This window comes from Haplochromis burtoni, unplaced genomic scaffold (assembly GCF_018398535.1).
Source record: "Haplochromis burtoni strain Fernald_Lab_line unplaced genomic scaffold, NCSU_Asbu1 Contig_125, whole genome shotgun sequence".
Taxonomy (NCBI): Eukaryota; Metazoa; Chordata; class Actinopteri; order Cichliformes; family Cichlidae; genus Haplochromis; species Haplochromis burtoni.
Window position 1 is genome coordinate 817,368 of NW_024582486.1, and position 23,980 is coordinate 841,347.

The 23,980-nt window shown below is 37.6% G+C and overlaps 1 protein-coding gene across 2 annotated transcripts in view; it reads left to right on the top strand.

Annotated features, from left to right (window-relative positions):
* LOC102310865 (potassium voltage-gated channel subfamily D member 3) overlaps window positions 1–21,468 on the top strand; it is a 93,560-nt gene extending 72,092 nt beyond the window's left edge. For both annotated transcript variants that reach the window (XM_042224020.1, XM_042224022.1), the window contains exons 4-7: window positions 8,205–8,306; window positions 13,730–13,825; window positions 15,305–15,558; window positions 17,259–21,468. In XM_042224020.1, coding sequence (XP_042079954.1) covers window positions 8,205–8,306; window positions 13,730–13,825; window positions 15,305–15,558; window positions 17,259–17,496 — 690 coding nt within the window. In that variant the 3' untranslated portion in view covers window positions 17,497–21,468. The remainder of the gene's footprint in view (window positions 1–8,204; window positions 8,307–13,729; window positions 13,826–15,304; window positions 15,559–17,258) is intronic.
* Window positions 21,469–23,980: the final 2,512 nt, after the last annotated feature.

Genomic DNA, 23,980 nt, shown 5'->3' on the forward strand with positions numbered 1-23,980 from the left:
ATATTGATCTTGAAGGATTTTTTTTTTTTTTAGATATCATCTTTCAGTGGTTGTAAAACATTTTTAGACCACAAAGGGACCATAAACTCTTCACACTAATGAAGTTCTTTTAGCTTTTTGATGCTTTTCAGGCTTATAGTGCCTATTAAAGCAGTGAGGAGGCTCTCTGGGAAACATAGCCCACTCTCAATGAGGAATTAATTTACAAAAACATTATTAAGCTGTTAAAGGATAATTAAAAAGAAATAACATTTTATTGCTGCTTTTTGCCATGGTCGTTGAGGATCTTCCCTCAATAGAAATCCCTGATGCAAGTAAACCATTATTCACATTTTAAAAGCTTAAAGGCTTAAAAACTAATGTTCAAAGTTGAAACAACGGACAGGACAACAAAATGTAAGCAAACACGGAAGTGCCAAAGTGCTTAGAAAGAAATCTGATTCAGCAATTAGAGTTAAGGTCTATAGGTGGCTTTAATATAGTAATTTAGCATAAATGTTTGTATCTAAAGTGTCACGTAAATAAAACAAATTTAAAAAAAAAAAAAGTAGGTCTGGACTTGGTATTGTATTAAAAAAAATTGTTACCTTGCAATTAATAGGAAATGAAAAAATAACTTGTTCTGGTATTTCAACATGACAAGCTGCACTCTGTCATGGCTTTAAATGGATTTAATCCTATTACACAACAAAAATATCCCTCACACACGTTGGTGTTTTTGTGAAGCTTTAGTTCATCTTGGTCATTGTCTGCTTTTTCACTCATTTTCAGTTTTTCCAGTCTTTCTATCTGACCACTTTCAGAGGAATGTTTTTGCTTTTTAAGCCTCTTAACACTGACCTGTGAATCACTCAAGAAGAAAAAAGGCACCTAACTCACGGGATGAGCCAGTGTTGTGCTTACACCTAATAAACATGTTAGCAACAAACCAGTTCTAGATTATAAATTTTAGGCACAAGAAACAAGAACCCATCCCAAAAATATATAATTTCTTGCTACTTCTTTAGTTGAATCTATTAAAAGATGCTAAAAACAACATGGTTAATTAGCATAAAATAGTGTTTTTGCTATTTAGATCGCGGCCCCCAACCTTTTTTGCGCCACGGACCGGACCGGCCTTTAAGGTGTCGCAGATCAATACAACAAAATAAAACTAGTACCAGTACCGAAAAAATAAGATTTATTCATAACACACGTGAAAAGACCCAGGAAAACAGAGTTAACGATAAAAACGATAACAAAAAACTGATAAAAACCCTGAAAACCATACATTTCACACCCGAGCCTCAACTCTCGCGGCCCGGTACCAAACGCCCGGGGGTTGGGGACCGCTGATTTGGAATATTTAGATTATTTAGTGTGCAGTGTGTCGGTAACAAAATGATTAAAGTGCATAAGTGGAGGACAAAAGAAAAAGTGGCAGGCCTAAAAGAGCAAATGAACAGTATGCCAAAGTCATGCCCTTAGAAAATAGCACAAGACACCGACACCAACCCTGAGAGATGCATTTGGCCCTTCAATTGATCCATCTACTGTTCACCGAAGCCTCATTAGAAATGGTGGAAGGGTGGCTGTCAAGAAGCTCTTCTTGACATATGACAGTTATAGCAGGCAAAAACACAGACCCTGATGCAGGACTCTGAATACAGGAATGAACTAAAACAACAATGAAATCCAACACAAATGCAGGGCAGGAGCAGGAACATAGCTGAGTTTATTTTGTCTGTTTCATTGTCAATATGTACAAAGGAGGTACAAGAGTGTCTACAATCATCTGTTAAACACAGCAGAGGCTCTGACATGGTTTGCAGCTTCATTTCAGCAAGTAGCGTTGGGGACCTTGTCAAAGGTGATGTTGGGGATCTGGGCAAAACTAAGCAACACTATCAGTCATAGACCAGCCTGCCCAGAGCCTGGACCCTGACATTAACTAGAACAGTCTGGGAACAAAAGGCAGCCAAGAGATTTAAATGTTCTGGGGGGTTGGGGGTATTCCTGAAGACTACAGGAAAGTTTCCCTCTGAGAGTTCAGTCTGTACTGAAGAATAAAGATGGCTGTATATATATGCTGGCACATGTTTCAATAAACCAGTGAAACAATTCCTTGTTTTTCCAGCAAAATATAAAAAAATTATGGACTACTTCTCATGGTTTTTGTACAGTGTCCCCCAGTGAGCTATATTTGATCTAATGAAGTAGCTTCTTCTTCTTCTGCCTTTAATATAACTTAAAACAATAGGAAGAAAAATCAAGGGGAAATATCTGTTATGGTAACTCTGTTCAAAAATTAATTTTCCTTTTATTACTTTATATGTTCTGGCCTCCCATTTCTTTCCAGATCTCATTCGTCTTCATTCTTCTATAACCACACACTGCTCTCGGTTCCTATTACAATTATGTAGTCATCAGGGGATTTGATTTTACAAAAAGGTCTTCTCGTGTATCCATCGTGGCTTCTCAGTCATTAAATACAAAGTAGAGAAACCAAATTGGGCTTAATGATAGTTATTGCCTGCTAACTACTGGAGTGTATGCCTCAGTGCAAAGTACAGTCTGTCTTGAAGTTCAGTAACCCACTGAGGATATAACTAGCCACAGAAACAACCCCTGCCCTGATACTAATGTTCCTAATTCCCCAATAATTTGAAAACCAAACGTGCAGATGACAAAGACAGGTTCCTCTTTTATTCCTTCAGCAAATCAGCACTGCAGCACAGTGCAGTCAGAGTGCCGATAAGTGTCGAGGCAGTAAATGGACTGAGGTCACACCGGTAATGGGACAGCAAAGTCAAGTGGAGCCACACTGAGAGATGGCAGGTTGTTAAGGAAAAAAAGTCCTGAGACCAGAGACGTGAGGGCAAAACAAGACGATGGGAGCAAGAGAGGAAAGAGGGATGGAGGTCTGACAAGAGTAAAAAGAGTAAGAGAATAAAAAGAAGACCGAGGAAGCAGAAGGAGGAAGTGTAAGAGAGGTCTTATTGGGGTAGAAGAAAGAAAAAACAGGAAGAGGGCTCTATATAGCAGTAGTTTCAAGGCTCACTTGTCTTGGAAGTGAACATTTTGAACCTTTCTGCTGTCTGACTGTCAGACTGTGGGTGGTAATGTTGGAGCATATAGGTCTGATTTGTGCGGTCAACTGAGACCACCGATGAAGTAAAATCACCACAATCATGACTGGGTTTTAGTCAGGATGTTGAAGAGGCTCGTTCGGGGCACACCAAACTTTAGAGTAATTTCTTAAAGAACTTCCCCAGCCATGAAATACTTATTCATCACCCTTTAGGAGGCATTTACTTCTAAAGTTGAGTTTAGTGAATTTCAATTTTTGGGATTTTGACGGATTTTTAACGTAACCTCTCCTCCCCTTTTACAGTATCATGCTTTGTTTTTAATTTTATGGAGGGAATTTGATGTATCAGAATAACAAAGTATCAAGTATTTGATACTTTCATCAGAATTTTTATACTTTAATAGAAGAATGAGGTTTATTCAGGTGGCTTTGGCTCAGGAGGCAGAGCAGGTCATCTGCTAATAAGAGGGTTGGTGGTTCTATCCCTATCCTCCAGTCTGCCTGTGAAAGTATCCTTGGCCAAGATATTTAACCTCGAGCTGCTCACAATGCATTCATTAGAGTGGGAATGTTAGAAAGTGCTTGTGTGATTGGGAGATGCTGTATAAAGCGCTTTGAGTGTATTTGCCATAAAAATAACACATTCATTCATGGGGTTTTCCGTCTTAAGGAATAAAGCAGTAAAGTATATCAATTAAACTCTGTGGACTTTTTCAACATATTTGAACAAGCAAACATATGAACAACTCTCAAACAGCTCTTTTAGATGAAAGCTGTATGAATAAGACAGAAAATTTTAATCATTTTCATAATTTGAATATATAAATGACATAACATTTCAGAAAAAAGAGGCCTCTAGTGAATTTAAAAGCATTGTAGGGAATATGGGGAATTAGAGCTGTGGGTGTTTTTCTCTTGTGTTTTATGCTTCATGTTGTGGGTATTTGTATGCAATATATTGTGTTGTAGAGGTTGTATTTAATGTTTGCTTCCTCGGTCAAGAATTGTGAAATTTGATCTCAGTAGAACTTCCTGGTCAAATGAAGTTAAAGCAGATCAACCACATTTCAGCTTGGGTGTAAGGTTGTAAGATTCTCCGTAGGGAATGATATGTGACACCAAACATCCAGTGTCTTCTCTTTGTTATTGAAATGTGTAGCATCATCATGCCTACATCTAAAGAGCTTCCTGAGACCTTTGGGATATTTATGAATCTGGTACTGAGGTAAAAAAAAAACAAAAAAAAACAAACCTAACCATTCCAGTCCAAGGAAAATATTCTAGAAGTAGAAAAGATTTTCAACAACATGAGAAAAAAATGCCAGTCTGTCCAGGGTTAGACTAGAAGCCTCAGATAATGTAAGATTTCATTACAGGATGTGCAGGTAATGCTTGCAACTGTTGCTATTAGCATGAACACATTTATAGTCTGAAAGAGAATCACAAGCTTAACCTGCATGTGAAGCTTGCCATTAAAAAGTTCTTTCTATCCAAAATGAACATTAGAGTAAAACTGCAGCTTGCTAACATGTACGCAAAGAATTTTGGAATAAAGGATAAAGACAGAAGCTTTTTGGCTACAGTAACAGTGGACATTTTTGTGCATTGATTACAAGATTGACATGTTGTATCTTTTCTGTTAAAGAGTAACATATTATTATGCACAAAAAGAAATTCAAGTGAGATTTACTTTCTTACTAATGCCCATCTTTTTTTTTTTTTTTACCTTTTTTTGAACTTTGAAACTTGCAAATTGTGCAGCCAAAGCCTAATATACAGTAGTATTTTCCTAGTACACTTTCTTAGTATACATTAATGAGACACAATGAACTGAAGACATTCTTTTCATGATGAACTTGGGTACTGTAACGGCTAGCGAGGCAAGCCACGTGGAGTTATGAAGAAGGACCCACAATGAAGGCACTTACTTGATGCGAGTGAGCTTTACTTACGTTAACAAAAGCTAAACAAAAGCAAGCGAGGCAAAATCAGAACTAAGAAATCCTGAACTAGAAAAACTAAGGATCAAACAAACAAATCTGAAACCTGAAGGAGATGGAGAGCAGAGCAAACATGGGTTAAGATAAACAGGGAGAAAACACGGAGTTAACACGGACACACACTTTAAAAAATACACACAGGGGGTAAGGAGGAAACTACACACAGAAGGGAGACACAGCTGAACCTAATGAATATGACAAGACAAGGAGGATGCAAAGTGAATACACTAACATCAGACACAGACCTTCAAAGTAAAACAGGAAATACACTGACAGAACAAAAGGAACACAGAGTAACATGAGGGGCATAGAGACCAAAAGCTAAGAGCAAGAAATACAGAACCCAAAACACTAATAAACATGAACCAAGAAGAGACTACAGAATACTAAAAATAATAATACAAAATCAAAACACTGAGTCACAGACCCAGGACCATGACAGGTACTGTGGTGAACATGGGTACAATCTGACACAGGGGTGTCCAATCCCAGTCCTGAAGAGCTACTGTCCTGCAGCTTTTAGATGCGTCCTTGTTCTAACACACCTGAATCAAATGAATGGCTTGTTATTAGGCCTTTGCCAAACTTGGTGGTATGCTGAAGAGGTAATCCAACCATTTGATGCAGCTGTGTTGGAGTAGGGATGCATCTAAAAGCTGCAGTAGCTCTCGAGGACTGGGATTGGGCGCCCCTGATCTGACGTAAGAAAATTCCTCGGTTTGTTATTTATTTACATTTTTTACTTACTTTTAAATTATTTGGTGGCAAACATAATTTTTTCTGTTTGGCATTTTCATGATGATGAGTTTTGTTAGGACAAAACAATAAATTCATTATCATTGGTAGAGAATTTTCAGTTACATTTTCACTAACATTTCAATGAAAGATTCATTCAGTCCTTCTGGGGCTCAGACAAACTTTTAAATCAATGGGATTTTAAGGCCATCAAAAGCAAATTGACCTTTAAAAGGCCTGGTTTGCAGTTCGTTCAAGAGCATACACAATGGTTTACAGCATAAAAATGAACACTACAGTGCTCAATTGGAAAACAAATCATTTTTATTGCAGCTAGACAAATATTGATCCATGTGTGATACCTTTATTAACTATTCAGGGACTTGATTTTAAAGCAGTTTGACTTAATCTGCTTCAATATTTTCCACTGTCTTTAACTTTGAACTAAATGAGACTCAATCACACCTCTGGAGTTGTCATGTGTTTAGAGTAAAAGTTTCTTAGAGAACTGTTTGGGCTCAGCAGCTCATCACAGACGCTCAGCACAACCTTTTGCACTTACAGAAGAATCAGAGACGCTTATTCTTTCATATTTTTCCCTTTCTTGTGTCAAGTAGTACTTTTGATCAATCATAAAGCCAGGCAGCTTGTGACGGTAATTTCACTGGTTCCTAATTCATTCACTCTTCAGCTGCAGAAAGAAGCAGTCAATGATCCTCCCATTTTACCCCTGTTTCACATACTGACCACGTACATACACAAGCACTATTATTACCTCTCAGGTTCCAGCTTTTCATACAACTTCACTAGTTTGACAGGCAGTTTTTGAAGCGTCTAAATATTACTTTTGAATCATGTCTGGAAAGCAGATGTTCTTCGGTATCTCCTGTTTCTTAAATGTATATAAAGGGGGTGAGAGAGAGAGAGCACAGTAGGGTGAGGTTAAAGATAAAGCTCACCTTACAGTTGTCATAATATCCTCTTCATTTTATGAAATCCTTAATGCAATATCTCTCTCATTTCCTGCCTCCTTTGTTCTATTATTTTATCTGTTATTTAAAGCAATTTTATCTTTTTGCTGCAACAGAAGGTGAATAAAATAAACTGATAAATGTTGGCAAACAGACTTTGCAATGTTGTGAACTCAGTAGGTTCTCATGGGCATAATTGGCACTAATGCAGCAAATTATCAATTTGTGCTTGCAGCACCATTAAATGCAAGACTTGGCTTCATGTTGCATTTATATTTTTCTTAGTTTGAGCCCATTTTTTGTTGTTGTTGCTTTTCTTGGTGGACCGACTCTTTAGTTTTATCCTGTTTTAGAAAAATCAATCTGAAGGGTTCAGACTCAAAAGTCTCACAACTTTCTGCCAAAAACTGGAGTTTCAAAGAGATCATCGTGATTCTTCATTCTTTATTTATGATTAGTCAGAGTTTGCTGCTCTTCCAGGGATCCAAATAAAATGAATTATGAAAAAAAAACAAAAAAAAAACTCTGTATCAATGGACTGGAAGGAAAAACTAGAAAAAGCGAAGCTGTAAAGAATCAGAAAATATAAGGGCTAAAGTTACAGATGAAAGAATAAAAAGTTAAAAGAAGACATTCATTAAAAAAAGCTTTTTGATTCAATCTACACTGCCTTGGCAAAATTGTTGTTAGACATCCCAATTAAAGCTACAACTACCCAAGAATTGCTTTCATGATTTTGATTGTTGTTTTCTCTATAAAACATAAGAGATCTTTATATATTTAAAAAGAGCACTGTGTTAGACTAAAAAGTGATCAAAGTATTTACATATTATTTAACTGTTTTAAACCTGTTTAAAGTTCCTCATATTCTTGCACACCTGTAATCTAGAGTTGGTATAAGCCTCCAGTAACTTGAATTCCTATCATGTTTCCCCCAAACACAAAGACAAGCCATTATCGTAGAATTTGCTGTCTAAAACCTTTTTCTAGCTGGTGACTTCAGCCTCAGTCAGCATCTTTGGGAAAAACTGGAAACTGAGCCAGGCCTTATCGCTCAACATCACTACTGGGATTTCAGCTAAATGTGAGCAAAAATCTGCAGCAGCTAGATAGCAACATATTTATGCTCATTTCAGACTTGAAATTAAATTTTCAGCAATCCCAAATGAGTGTATTGTTTGGGTGCCGACTTACAGACATACTCAGTAGCAGCATGTTACAGACACGAGAACATGTCTGTCATATATAATGAAAGAGAGGAACTTGAAAATGCAGAGATAAGAGCAGTCATGTAGTAGCTGTGAAAATTACTACAGAGTTTGTGTGATGAGTTGGCAGATTCTTATCATTAAATAGGTATTAGTCATCTTCTCCGACCTCCCGCCTACCTTGTCTGATGCTGTGACTTCTTCTTCTTCCCACACCCAGAAAGCCAGACTGGCCAGGATAAGAATAGCCAAGTCCGGCAGCGCCAACGCCTTCCTTCAGAGCAAACGCAACGGACTTCTCAACGAACTGCTGGAGCTGACGGTGAGAAAGACCCCTGACCCTCTGAATGCGAAGATCCACCAACAGCAAAGTGGGCGCGATGATTTCTTGGAAGCTGTTTTAATTAAGTGTGCTCATTAAAAATGGTGCAATGCCAGCAGGTTGTAATTCAGTATTAATCATGTTGTTCCTTGTCAAACGCCCATGTACTAATTATTTCAGTTCACTGCAACTCAGTTGCTTGGAGGCAACAACTTCACATCTGCAGTACGCAAACACAAGCAAAGTGGCAACAATTACTGTCAAATAAACAGAGAACAATTTAAAAGTAATTTAGAGGCTATAAAAGAAGAAGTTGGAGCCATTACATTCTTGTTGTTATGCAGGGCAGAGGTGATAGCAGAGGCTAATAATGCCCCATGTGAGTGTTATCTGTGTAATAACACAAAGTGCTTTTTTTGGTTGTTCATCAGTCTGAGACTTGATTTAATCCGTGTCTGTGAAAACGGTAAGCTGAGGTTATCTAGGATGTAAGATTGTTCTTACTTGCTTGTCGAGTCGCTCTTGGTAATAATTAGGTTGTTAGTGCATTAAAGGAGGCTTCAAAGCAAAACGGAGCCGCTGAACAATGAAACAGTGGAGACAATAGAGATTAACTTGAAAGTAGTTTTGAAATTCAGTTTCTAATGCCTAGCCTAAGAAGAGGACATAAATAATTATTTGCTCTACTGTAATGCATGTCTGCGCATAAAGATCTAAAGATCAGAACTTTCTACTGTTTGAATCAATCATCCCCTCACTCTTTTATACAATATATATATATATATATATATTATATTAATATAATATATATATATATATTATAGTATATGTATATATATATATATATATATATATATTATATATATAATATATATATATATATATATATATATATATATATATATATATATATATATATATATATAACCACTTGTGGAAAAATGTGTTAGGTGAAGTGTGAGCAAATTGCCTAAATCCCATCCATCTAGACCATCGCTCGTGTTTTCAGTGACACACTCCCCTCCTTGCAGATGGTTACTAAAATCCATTTGGACCTAATAGAGTCCAGTGTGAAAGCTCATGGGTGTCTGCAAGTGGTTAGAATTATCATATAAATGCCATCTGTGAGCACTGAGCACCCCCCTTTCCTTTTCGTGTCTGTGATGAAGCTGCCAGAGTCCTGATGCATCAAATTACGATGGTGTCAATTCTGACAGTCGGTGACGCTGCGTGGGTCCGAGGTAGGAGTGAGTGGAGATATATGACAAAAATCACTGATTCTGTCACAGTCATTAGTTAGACTAGAAGTTCACTCGGGGTCTGGTTGCATCTTGGCTTTTTTTATTTGTTACTTAGATCACGGGTATTGATAATCCTGTTGAGTTTTATGGTAATCTTGCATACGAAGGCATTACAGCTTTATCTCTTATCTGATCTTTTTTCCTGGAGTCATTTAAATCTATAAAAAACTGCTCAAAACAGTATCACAGAGGAATGGTGCGTCATGCACTAAAGAAACAAAGAAAGAAGCCACACACCCATAAAAGCCAGCTTCACTTATACAAAAATCAGCACATACAAGAATGCAAAAAAAGAAGGCTGTAGTGAACTAGGACAATATATATAAAATAAATGAGTGGATCACTCATTTACTTGATGCCATCAAGCCTTGAAATATGTATATAAACATATATTTGTACTTCCTGCATGCCCATGCCATCAGCTATGCATTAGTACATTTTCAGGTTTCCAAAATGATCAACTTTCCGCCCCAGGAGCTGAGTGTTCCTAGTCTTGATAATGCGCTTAGACCAAATCAAATTTTTCATAGGTATTATACCTTATGTCACCCACTTATTTTTGAAGGTTTACAGCATCTCCATTTCAGAAAAAAAAAAGAAATAACTTTTTCCTTTTACAGAAAGTAAGGATACATAAATAAGTCTGTTGAAATAAGTCTGAATTATCTGTCTGGCAGCTCAAAAAGGTGAAACACAAGATATTTATTTTAATTGTTATTAAGAAACAATGGCTTTTTTTCAAACAGCAGCATACATCCAGATATATGCTATAAAACTCCTGAACAGCTGACCTACCGCAACTGCAATTTGTACATTAGCACACTTTTTATCCTTATTTTTATCTTTATTATCTTGTTCCTTTAACCCTTACCTAACTTGGCATTTGTGTATGGACACCAAAGGAAGAATTTCATTGCACAGAGAAATGCTATTTCTTCTGTATACATGACAATAAACACTTTGAATCTTGAATCTTGAATAAGATCTGAGTTTAGGTACTATCTTGATCAATGTGCTATAGAAGTATGCAACAACTCGGACATCAGCTTAAATAAAACTATATTTATTATTTCACTGGTTACTCAGCAAATGAAATGAAAAAAGGTGGGAAGCTTCACAATTGTATTATTTATATTCAACATATGTATAATTGCACAAACAGTGACAACAAGCAGACCCAACTTTAAAGGGAGGCACTGCTGTAGTAACTCAACAGCTAGCTTAGACCTCAATCACAAAGGCCTAGAGATCCGGTATCCACAACTCACCAGGAAAACTGGGTGCATGGAGTTTATTATGCGTCACTTGGTGAAATTGGTTGCAAAGACGATGCTGCACCGATTACCTCTTTCAGATGGCTTTGGTCGTTAGCAGTTTGCCATGGCCGCCCACAGTTATGGTAGTTTTGGGAGTGGGAGTTTTTCCTTCCCGCTGTCACCAAGTGCTTGCTCATAGGTGGTCGTCTGATTGCTGGGGTTAAAGTGCCTTGAGACAACTGCTGTTGTGTTCTGTATAGAAAATCTTGTCTGCAATTATAACCTAACTATTACCAAAAATGGAGAAAATTTGCCTTCAAAGTCAAGTTATGCCTTTTACTTTGAGGTACAACTCTCTGTTTTCACTACCGCTTGGAGAGAGCAGTTGGCAAGTGTTTGCAGGTGTTCAGTGTAAACCTCTTTGTGACTTATTTCACCTTGTGACAAAGGTGAGGCATATTTAAGGAATACACATTTAATCCTCATGACCGGTGATTGCCAGATGGTGACCAGCTGGTCTAGGCCTGTGTGACTGAGGCCACAGCACATAGCACTCTATATATCCTGAACTCACAGCATCCTGGACCTGACTCACAGCTAAATGCCAAACTAACTGATATTACCCTTCACACTTCCATTGAGACAATGGCCAGGCCAGCTCCAGAATACAGAAGTAACTTAACATTGGATAAAGTGCATTAATGTCATTCTCTAACTGATTTGAACACCTATTTATGGTAATATGTGATTGAATAGTGCAGTTACAACATTAGTTGGATAGCCAGACTGACAAATCACAGCCCTCTAATGACATCTCCAGGAACTTGACATTTGGGTCATACATCCATTTTGAGGATATTGAAAAATGCCCAGATGGTAGAAGACCTTCTTGAATCTGAAATAAATAAATTGAGTTGCTACAAAGTAACAAAATTAATTGATACATCATTTAATATTAAATAAAATAACCTATAAAAAGAGTCCTGCATCCCTGAATACATCTTTAATCAAGACAATTAATTTTTGGATTATTTCATTTGCTCAGTCCCTCAAAAAGATATGTTCACATAATTATACACATCTCATTATTACTGTTGTAGTTTTGGACATCACATGAATAACACTGAATACTTAAGGGCAGAGGTTCCCAAAGTGTGGACGAAAGGTGCAAACACATAGAAAAATCTGCGTTTTCAAAAATACCCGTGTACACGTGGGCGTAGCCTGAGTTTTTAAAAAAATCGCAGTTTTCGGTGATTCGAAACACCATTTACGTGTGGACGAAAGGCCCAAACGCGTAGAAACAGCTGCGTTTTCAAAAATACCCGTGTAGATGTGGACGTAAAACAGTTAGTAGTTTATTTCATTGCTACCTGTAATTTACTGCAGTTTACTTGTATTTGTTTAGTTGTTTACTAAATATACTAAATGCAATGGAGTTTGAAAATAAAATATAACAAAATACGGGAACCACTGCTTCAGGGGGAGTTTTTTATTACAAATACATTGGGGGAAAAACACATTTAGTTATTGTCCAATCATTCATTAGCAGCACGGTTATCGTGATCAGCTTCCTTTTACTGACTACACAAAGTCAGCTTCTTTATTTACATGAAAGACCATTGAATCTCGCTCTGTATCTATATTATGTGTGTATAGGTCCTCTGCCAGAGGGTAAATGCACAAATCCAGCGATCGGAAAACGTGCCCACGTGACGGTGTTGTTCATGTTCCTGGAATCCGAATGAGAGTCCTTGGGCTGGTTCGCCTCCTACCCCAATCCTCTGAGTAACAATGAACAGTGTGGGGAGAGAATTAACCATTTTCAGTTTTCATGTTATTTGGCAATTGCAGTTACTTTGAGACAAAGGAATATTAAAGGCTGAATTTCAAACTAAGCCTGTCAGGAAAAATACCAACAAAGGGTTCCATAAGTTTCTGCTTCTGTGGGGTTTTTTTCCCTTCCTCAAACTCTGCGATTTCTCTTCTTTCTGAAGCTTCTGACATCAATAACTGTTTAGCTGCCTCCAGCATCAAATAACACTCAGCAGTACCTACTTAGACAATTAAGTTAGAGGATTCGCAGTAGCACGGTTTTATAATTTGCATGTTGTTTGCTCAATAAACTGAAATTGGAAGTTATTTTGCTGCTTGCTTAGACAAGGAAACAAATCAAAGAAAAACAGTAGGCTGTTTTTTGTGGATTTAAAAAAACAACAACAACTACAAAATAGGAAATAAATTACAAATTGGAGAAAGTGGACAAACCACTTGCTAAGCAGACCTAAAGATAAGGGATCAATTCACTCCAAACAGGAATGTGGTTCACTATGTAACAAGTAAATTATTTGAAAGCAATTGGCAGGAGCTGTTGTCTACCTGTTCATAACTGAAATGAGGAGAAACTCATTAAACATGAACAAAAAGAGTTCAGATGAAACTGAATGCCATGAAGCAGAACCTCTGGCTTTTTATTACTACTTCATTACTAAAAGTTCATTTTCAAAGTATTAAGTATTGAGTAAATATCAAAGAGCAATCTCAGCATCTGGGTCTTTATGTCTAGAGATTTATGTCCAAGGGCAACTTCCTGAATAATTTCATAATACCTACTAATACCTACTCTGTGTGTGTGTGTGTGTGTGTGTGCGTCTGTGTACAATCAGGGTACAGAAGAGGTGTGTGTGGTGTCTGTGTGTGTGTGTGTGTTGTGTGTGTGCTGGTGTGTGTGCGTGTGTGTGTGTGGTGTGTGTGTGTGTGTGGTGGTGGTGTGTGTGTGTGTGTGTGTGCGTGTGTGCGTGTGGATGGGTGGGTGTGCGTGTGTGGGTATGTGTGCATGTGTGTGTGTGCGTGTGTGTACAATCAGGGTACAGAAGAGGATGAGCAGAAGCTGACCCAGAAGTCCATCTCTCTGTTAGAGAGCCAACACCACCACCTACTGCACTGTCTGGAGAAAACAACAGTAAGTGCACTCTGTTATAAATATACATGTCCACTGTGTAGCTATGGCTGAAAACTTGGCTAACATTAATGAAGCTAGCAATGAAACTTTTTTAGATTTTCCAAATGTTACCTTATCAGAAGCTTGCTCTTCACACTGACTTTGCATGTAGCTGCCAACTTCCCCCAAAACAGATGAAAAAAGGTGTTTAGGGCATTGCCAAAAATGTCTGTCGTTGTCACAGTAAGGTGTTCCTTGCTCTCAAATATGTGGTTTGAGTTCAGCTGGAAGCAAAAAACACATTCTTGGTAAAATAAATAAATTTTTAAAAAAAAAATGTCATAATGTTTGCACGCCAGGTTGACAGTTGTTATGGGACTTTGTGGGTGTGGGGTTTAGAGTGGGTCTGTAAAAACTGGAACTTGCGGGGTTTTACAACTCAGCTGCACCATAAACTACATTTGGCATATTACGATGCCAAATCTGCTACACTGCAGTGAACCTGGTTTCTGAACTGCCCACCACAGTTTTGTCATGCAGTTCACACAGATGAGGCGTCACTGACGGCACACCAGTGTGTATTTGGACAGAGGAATATTCTCTTTTATTATTTTCTCTGTGTTGTCGCTTGTAATGTATTACTGTGATTTGCGATGTTGTCACTATTTTTCACATTTCTATATTGTTTTATATTTATTCAAACTGAGTTTTTGTACACAGTTGTTCAGATTTTCAGGCATGACAATGAAGTAAAGATTCAACATTTAAATGAGTTTCCTTTCAGTACTGAATCACATTTAATTTAAGGTTCCCTATTAGACAGAATACGTCAGTTTATACTTGTGATAGTCAGTCGAGCTTGAATTAGAACTTTCTGGCTTCAAGCTAACAGTTGTACATCATAATGTTGGACATTTATGTATTCCTTTAGTCTCTGTATGAGGATGAAACTACTCTTGAACTTAAATTATGATATTAAAGGAATATTCACAGTATCTGTTAAACATAACTACCCCTAAGTTCACTTAAACCTGGTCTGTGGTATACTTGTGTTAAAGTTTAGCTATGGTAACCTGTGCAGACCTGTGCAACAAGACACAGAAGACACTGGTTCGTACTACAGTTTGAGGACAGGACAGGATTTAGATCGTCATGTAAAGGTTTGTCTCAAATCTGCATCCACTGTAAAGTCTTTAAAGCTACTGTTGCAAAAGATGTTGGCTAAGATCTGTATTAAACACTGACAGTGTTATCCAGGCAGCCAATAAAGGAAATCAGCCAGGTGCATGTTTTTTGTATGATAAGATGAAGGTTATTTTTTATAATTTCTTTAAATTGTATTTGTTTTGGTGTGGTTCCTTTTGTAAAATTATAAGTGAAGTACAACTGGGCAACAAGTCCTATAACGCTGTTGTGTAGCCTATTTACAGACTGCTGTTTTTCCTCTCTCCTGTTTTGCTATCCCCATGTTTTTTTTTTCATTCATCTTTTTCTCTCCAGGCTCACGAGTTTGTGGACGAGCAGATATACGAGCAGAACTGTTTGGAAACGGCTCTGCAGACCTATCCCTCACGCAGTCCCTCTGTATCCAGCCATGACAGCTCCACACGTACCTGTTGTAGTCGAAAGAGAAAGAGAAATGTTCCTCTGCCTAACACCAGCCTGCCCACCACCCATTCAACACACCAGGGCCCGCTGCAGGAGCTCAGTGCCATCCACATACAGTGTGGTGACCCACTGTCCCACACCGCCAGGTGAAACAAAAACAGATGCAGGGGCAAGCATCAGAGGTTTGGCAAAAATTTCAAACTCCTGGTGTTTGGCCATTGAAACTGTTTTATGTGTGCAAGCATTAATCTTTCACTCCAAAACACATCTCTGGGGGTACACTTTGAAGTCCCTCACTCGACTCTAGACATTTAATAGATGGATCTGAATAGGCAATTGTCAACATTAATCCAGCTGCATTTAAATAATCTAATTAAATAAAATATATCTTTGAGAAATTAGTTATAATTTTTAACTAGCAGAGTACATTAACTTTTAAAAATGTCATTTTAGTTTTGTACAGCTTTATTACACAAATTCCTCTCAAAATAAAAGGTATTTTAAGGACTCACATGTTTCATATTTTACTTCTCAAATGCATCACTAGATACACTATATGGACAAAGGTATTTGGTCACACTTCTTGGTCTCTGGTTCCAGGTGTTTTCAGTCCCATCGCTACAGATGTATAAAATCGAGCATTTAGACTTCTGCCTTCACAAACCTTTGTGAAAGAATGTGTCGTTCTAAAGAGCTCAATTAATTTGAGCACGGTACAGTACTAGGATACCATTGTTGCAACAAGTCTGTCTGAAATATCTTCCTTTCTAATATTCAACGATAAACTGTAAGTGGTATGCAAATTGCAAAGTGGAAGCATTTAGGACCCATGGCAATTCAGCTACTAAGTGTCAGATCAAGTAAAGTTACAAAGTGCTGAGGCACACAGGGCTTAAAACTTACCAATGCTCTGCTGACTGAATAACTGCAGAGTTCCAAACCTCCTCTGGGATAGTATAGAAACTGTCTGATGAGAGCTTCGTGGAATGAGTTTTCACGTCTGGAGAGCAGCATGTGAGCACAATGCCAAGCGTCTGCTGGAGGGGTGTAAAGTCCACTGCCCCTGGATTCTGGAGCAGTGGAAATAGGTTCTGTGGAGTTCCAGGCAGAATGACGGATTAGTCTTGGTTTGGCAAATGCCAGACCCCTCCTCCACCGAATTTTACGTTATAGGGTTGTTTATTTTTAGGATTGGTCTGGTCTGGTTTGGACTGATCTATGCTTCAGTGTTGAAAAAATCAGTTTGGGGAAGACCCTTTTCTCTTCCAGCATGACTGTATCCCAGTGCACAAAGCATGGCCCATAACATTATGATCAGCTGATAGTGCTGAAGACCTTGAGTGACCCACACAGAGCCCATTAAACACCTTTGGGATGAACAAGAGTGGAGATTGTGAGTCATACCCCTCATCAGTGTCTGACCTCACAAATGTTCTCCCGGTTGAATTGGCAAGAATTCCCAGACACACTTCAAAATCTTGTAGAAAGTCATCGCAGAGGAGTAGAAGCCATTATTGCTGCAGAGGGGAGACCATTTCCATTTTAATGCCTATGAATTTATAATGGGATGTCATAAAAGCTGCTGTAGGTGTAATGTGTAGGTGGCCCAGTACTTCTGTCCATAAAGTCATAAAGTGTCGTTTTAAAGATTTGTTTATGCATAAATAATAAAGCTGACTGTGATTGCAGTTAACTGATAAATTTCTCCAGAATCTTCATTTCCTGCCCAAATTTACAAAAACATTATAGAAATTACAGACATGTTTTTCTTAAAAAATGATGTAATTACATATGCCATTACTACTGTTTGTACTAGACATTAACCACATTTAATTATACTTAACAGCCGCTCCAACCTCAACCTTAAAACTGACGAGAGCAGCAGGATCAACTGCAAAAGTGGCCGGATCACCACAGCCATCATCAGCCTCCCAACACCCCCTGCTTTAACCCCTGATGGAGACGGGCTCCACGGGCCCCCACAGCGGAGGCCGCCCCAACCTCCAAGTCACCCACCACCCTTGAGCATTCAGACCACAACAAGCTCAGCTGGCGCCAACATCGTCAAAGTCTCGGCTCTGTGACTGTATGGCTGACAGATGTAGCTCACCCCAACAGGGGGAAGAAAAGAAGAGGAGGAGGAAGCAGGTAACACTACATTCATGGACGTACCGTGTTCCCTAATACAGGGTCAGTGAGAAGAGAGGTGTACTCCAGAGGACTCACCAGTTATGGAGACATTATTGAGGTAGAGGACTGTAGATATGTGACCTGAGAATCACGCTCGTGTCATGTCGTGTATGTACTGTAGATATGATGAGAGCTGCTGCATTTCTAAACGTTTCCTACAGCAGTGGAGATGGTGGAAAATAACTGATGATATTGTGCAACTGGCAGAAACATCAGCAAACCCTGTTGACCATCACAAATTCACAGTAAATTTGACGTGAATTCACAGTGAAAAAGAAGATTTGTTGGATTAAATACTGAAGAACAAAGCTGTTGAATCTGATTGGTCATGTTTATGTTATGTGATTGTCTATAGTATTTTGAGAAACATAAACTGTTTTAGTTTAAAGTCGCCATGCCTGATGCTGCTAATATCATCCCTGAAATGTGTATTTCATTTGTTGCAGACTGGAAACAGCGTTTCTTTGTTTTCGTTGGATAATTGTATCGATACATTATGTTGATTCCTCAAACCAAACTGTGATTTTAGTTGTATTTGAAAAATCCCACTGAATGTGGACTGAAGGCTGACGGTCTTCGTACTGCATTGAAACAGAGCAGTGGTTCTCAGCCTTGAGCTGACCGGAGAATTACTATAAAGCAAATGTGTAATTTAATGTTGAAGGGTGAGGTTACAGTACATCCCATGAAAAGACCAAAACCAACCACTTGATTAGCTGAAATTCATTCATCCTAATCTTAACTGTTTGTGTTACAAAAACACAGGAAAATAACTTGTTTTAAATAATTTTCTCCTGCAGATTAATATATGTGTTGCAGTAGTTTGTACAGCAGAAGGACAATGTACATGAGGGTTCTGACATGTTAATGTAAAGAAGAAACAAGCCATGCAGTGAAACAGTGATAATAATAAAAGGTATATAACATTGCATATTTTGGGAGGGGAAATACTACAACATTTGGTTTCAGTACAACAGCAAGTGTTAGTAAGGCCAGGATACTGAATAAGATGATTGTATCGACAGTGTCCCAGAATGAATTATTGTTTATGGCTCAGTCACACTACAGTAAAACTGTTGCATTCAGCAACCGATTGCAGGTAGTTTTAAAAACTAACTGGGTGCCCAATTTTGATCGTAAGGGGATTTTGTAGGTTACGTGCTCCAAGGCAACCTGTGTCCAAACAGTCTGACTCAAACCGACTCCAGTCACTCTCAGACAGACTGGTTAAAGCTTGCAAATAATTGCCGTCTAATTTATAAATGTAGACAGATTGCCAACAAGTAGCAATCAATCTGAGTCAGTCTGTGCAGGACTCATCTGTGCCTCATCTCTTTGCAGTTGATTTTAACACAAATTGTTGCCAACTGCTTGTATTCCTAAATAAAAGCAAAGCTGCATCTATATCATTTCGCTGTCTTGCAGCAACCATCACATCGCTATTTGTGGAGAAATTTCTGTTTTGAGTCTATGAGGTTGTAACTGGACTCTGAATGTATGTAGTTCATTTAAATTTCTGTTGAGTGTAAATTTCTGTGTATGTAGATAGCAACAGATTTGCAACAGACAGCAACAGATTCACAATTTGCCAACTGGAGCCCCTTCTGTCACAAACTGACAGCAAACTGAAGACAGCAACTGGGGTTGCAGACCTGGTCCCCATCTTTGAAAAAGCCATTTTGAAGGAAGCAAGATTCCAAGTCAACTGCACACTCTCACAATATCTTTGGTGTCATGCTCTCCAAGCACTCTTTCCTGGTGTGACTGTAGCAATTTCCGATCTTAATAACACCACAATTTAATTTCAAATATCAAAAATTATTTTCAATTTTTTTTTTCACAACTTAAGATTGGAAATCGTTGTGTTTGCACAGATTCACTTTGATCGTCTCTTGATTTGCTGGTTTTAAATCACTGCATGTCACCTTTTTTCCTGCCATTGGCAACATTGGGGAAACTTTACAGATCAAATTAGGTCACATACATGGCATGAATTGATAGGATGTTTACATTTAAATAGCCTAATTTTTTGTAACTAAAAATAAGGTTAAACTTTATTTATTATAAAATACCTCTCACAGAACACCTGTAGTACCTACTGTGGGTACAAGTGGGCTGCAGCCCAGACTTTGAGAATTACTGAGCTAGGTTAAATTCATTGTTACATTGTTGCCATCTTATGGAACAGAAACAGAGAATATTGCCGGGCTTATCCTGACAAACAACCTACAAAATTCATATTAAAAAATAAATTGTGGTTAAGTGCTTGTATGAATTTGATAGCACAGTGACGCTTTATGCCCACTGTGCTGCTGCCACTCACGTTGAAGGTTGAGCAGGACACTGAAATGGAAAATAATACTGTGCATGTTCATCATGAATGTTTGGACATTGAATGCCATGAAGGTTGAGCACCACTCGACCTGGACAATTACAGGACGTAAGGTATTCGTGTTCGGTTCGGCGTTATAAAACTAAAACTAAAACGAAATCTGCTGAATATTTGAAAATATTTTAAGTGTAGATAAAATACCCAGAGCTAAAAATTATTTGTTTTTTCAGGTATTCTGTCTTACCTTAAAAATTTTAGTTGATTTTTTATTTTTTACTTTCTTTTTGACATATTTGTAGCCCTCTGTGTCTTCTCTAAATGTCTCTGAAAAGATGTGATTTCACTGATGACTTGAAATATTTGTGTGCTGTTCATAAGACACTAAGCACAACTCATATCTTCTCAAATGTTTAGAAAAATAAAATAACTTAATCCACTTAATGTTTTCAGTGATTTCCACCTTAAACATGTTTTTTTTTTCTTACATTAAATGTGTTTATCTTGAAAGCCAGTTAAACCAATATTATACCAGCTTCTGAGCAGGATAAACAGCACATGTAAGTGACCCTGGAGTTTGCATAGTTTTGTCAAACTGCTGTTTTTAAGGTCAAAAACAAACTCATTCTAAAGAATATGGAGCTAATAAGTCGGTCAGTCTCAGAGATGCTCACAGGATGGCAGCAGAGATACTTTCTAACACTAAATCAAAATGAGCTGAGCCCCGTAGGACTGATTTCTGGCCTTACTCCTCACTGGATTATCATTTCTAGACCTACTTGCTGCACACTGTTGCACATTTGAAGTCGGTAGATGCGTGTTTGGAATAGTTTGTGCCAAGTGTGCTATAGTTATCTGTATCAGTTACACAATGTGTTTATTTTTCTCTTGGTTTTGTTTGTTAACGTGGAACTTGATTATTTAACTTAATGTGCTTCTCAATCATGAGGTACCAAGTGAGGTCTTTTTTTGCTGTACTGGTATTTTTTGTGTTGCATTTCTGTATTTTGTCACGTTTTAACAACGAGGTGAAAGTATTGTGTGAAAATGGTCACTTTTCCGTCCTTTGTAAGAACAACAAAGTAGTGGTATTATTTATGCTGCTTTACAAAAACAAACCCTTTAGACATTTTTGGTCTCGTTATTGTTGGAAATATTGAACATCTGCCCGGCCGTGGTGTTCATAAGCTGGATTTTGGTTACCATTAAAACAGTATTTACATATTAAGGCTTTTTTGCAGCATCATAGACCACGTTCACCTTTTTTAAAAATGTATATTAAGAGAAATCACCTTTCTCACACCAGAGTGACTCATATATGAAGAGTTTTGTTGTGATTATCTGATGGACTTTACTTCAAAGGCGTTGTTGAGGTCTGTTCTAAAAGTCTTGGCATTGCTGTTTGTGTTGTTTCTTATTCTTTTTATTTTTTGAACTGAGCTTTTTCTGTCTGTTTGCTGTGTGTACGGTATTCTGTCAGTTTGTTTGTTATAAGAACTATGAAGTGTCAGAAAATTAAACTCTGCCACAACAGTCAGACGCTGTCTTTCTTCTCGCTCCCGTCACCAGTATCTTTGCATAGAAATCTGCATTTTTATTTTGGTTTCATTGTTTCATTTTACACAGATTGGAATTTCAAGATGAGCCCAGTCTTGTTTAAATTTAGGAATAAATCACATCATCTCTTATATTTTACACTTAAATCTCCAACTCAAGTCGAGCTTTATAAAAGTGGAATTACTGACATAGTATTTCACAGACTTCAAGCAGAGCCCATGTATGCATCATACATACACAGACTTTTGCACACTATTTACTTCGGCACTGGCACAGTGACCCCATGTAAAGTCTGTAACTTTATGTGGTCTGCTACTTCATGGCTGACTTGCTGTGGTTCCACTTTGCAATAATACCACAGCTGATCATGTAATATCTAGTGTGGTATTACTCAAATGTAGTGAGAATGGCCTGTTCGGTCATAAATGTTTGTGAAAGCAGACTGCATAGCTGCATGGCTATAGGACTGAAAACAGAGCGTCATGTGCCCGGATACTTTTATCCATTAAGTCTATTCAACCCAATATTCTGCAGAATCTTTTATTGTGTCAGTTACATTTATTTTGTTGTGAATAAACACCACATTTCTTCTTGTGACTATAAAATAGAGCTTTAAAAACCACTGAATGTTTGTTCATGTACGCTTCATATTCTCAAAAGCAGGATTAGCATTGCCAAAATGTTACACCCTTCAATATTTTACATAACCACAAACATGAATCTGTCTGCACATTAGTAAATGCCTCACGAGATGAAAGTATGAATCAGCCTTTGTAGAATCGATGCCACTGTGTTTACTAAACATATTACCAAACACACATTAAATATTTTATCACCAAAACTAATGCAATATATTTAATGGGTAAGGTTGTAGGCTGTATCTAAGATCATGCGACCACATTAATTTTAATACAACAACGTTTTAATGTTCTTTTAATCTTGCAGAGTTTTAGCAGATACAGAAAACTTTTCATGTTAACAAATCTTTTAGTAATTGAGGACAAGTTTGTTTATTTTAATGCACTTCTTAGGATTTATTTGTTATAAAACAGCCAGTTACTCAGCATGTGGTGATTTTAGCAGGAAAGGTGCTTCATTATGAAACAAAATTTAATTTGTAGCAATCAGATGGTGTATTATTCAATGATAAAACTAGCCCAGTTAAGTAAGCACATCACTTAAAGCAGCAGACATGATAGGAATGCTTTGAGAAACAGAATTTAAACGCTGCATAAATTACATATCATATTACGTTAAAATGCTGTTTGAGTCATGTTATTTTTCTAAAACACCTCTTTCATGTGTGCACGAGTGTTTTGATGTCAGCTTACTCTCAGCCACACGTGTGGTCTTGACAACCATTTGAAGCTTAATATTTGCCATTAGTGGTTGTGTGACTGACATCAGCACATGGAAGAACTGCATGACTCAAACTCAATAACTAACACTGCTTGAAGTAAACACAAACATACCCAACAAACACATCTTTACAAACCCGCTTTGAAGATATTAAAGTAAATGCCACTTCAGTTTTATGCATTACTAGTTTTGGAAGATTTTGCACTAGGTACAACTGTTGTGAGTTTAGACCCTATTTTCTGGTACCCCTAAATTTCAACATACCACCCATAAAAATAACTAAGGTATGGTAGCAATAATAGTGTATTTTGATATTATTTTCTGACTGATGTCTCTAATTTTATATATATTCTCAACTTGTCTATTGCAGAAGGTAAAGGTTACAAGGAAATCAGGTCTAAATGTCTAGTTTTCTCGCTGTCATGATGTAAACATAAATTAAAACATAAATTGTTAAATAGGACTTGTGTTGCTGCTGAAAGAGGATGAAGATGTAATTTCATGGGCTAATTTTAAACACATTTTATCTTAAACATTTGCAAGCTGAAGTTCAAATTGTTCTTAAAATGCAGGGTAATTGCTGTGATGTGAAAAACGTCTTCTGATGTACATCTGATCTTTAAATAGTGTCCAAAAAGTTAGCTAATGTATGCTAGATAGACACCATGAGCTAACTTTAGCCTTCTTATTCAGTAGTCTGGTGCCATGCTATTTGCCAAGGAACTAATGTATTTTATTACTTTAATTGTATCACTTTAACAGTACAGTACAGCTCCAGTGAGTCAGAGGGATGTTGCATTTCAATGGCCAGCAGTATCTCATATTCATATCAGAATATTGTTATAAAGTGGTGCATATCAGCCTTTAATTGGGTTATAAAATCAGTTTTACTGGTACATTCACTCTTTGGTAACTCCACAGAGACTGAGACAAAAGAATAAAGAGGGAGAGGGGGAGAGAGGAAGAAGGAGGAAGACTAAAAAGAGATAGTCAGCAGAATTATTTTGAATATCTAAGCAGTGTGTTATACTGCTGTTAAATGCTGATCACCACCCTGCTCCTGTGAGAACTTAATTTATTCTCATGTTATTATTTTATTTTAATCCAGTGACTGATGATGTCTATGGCACAGT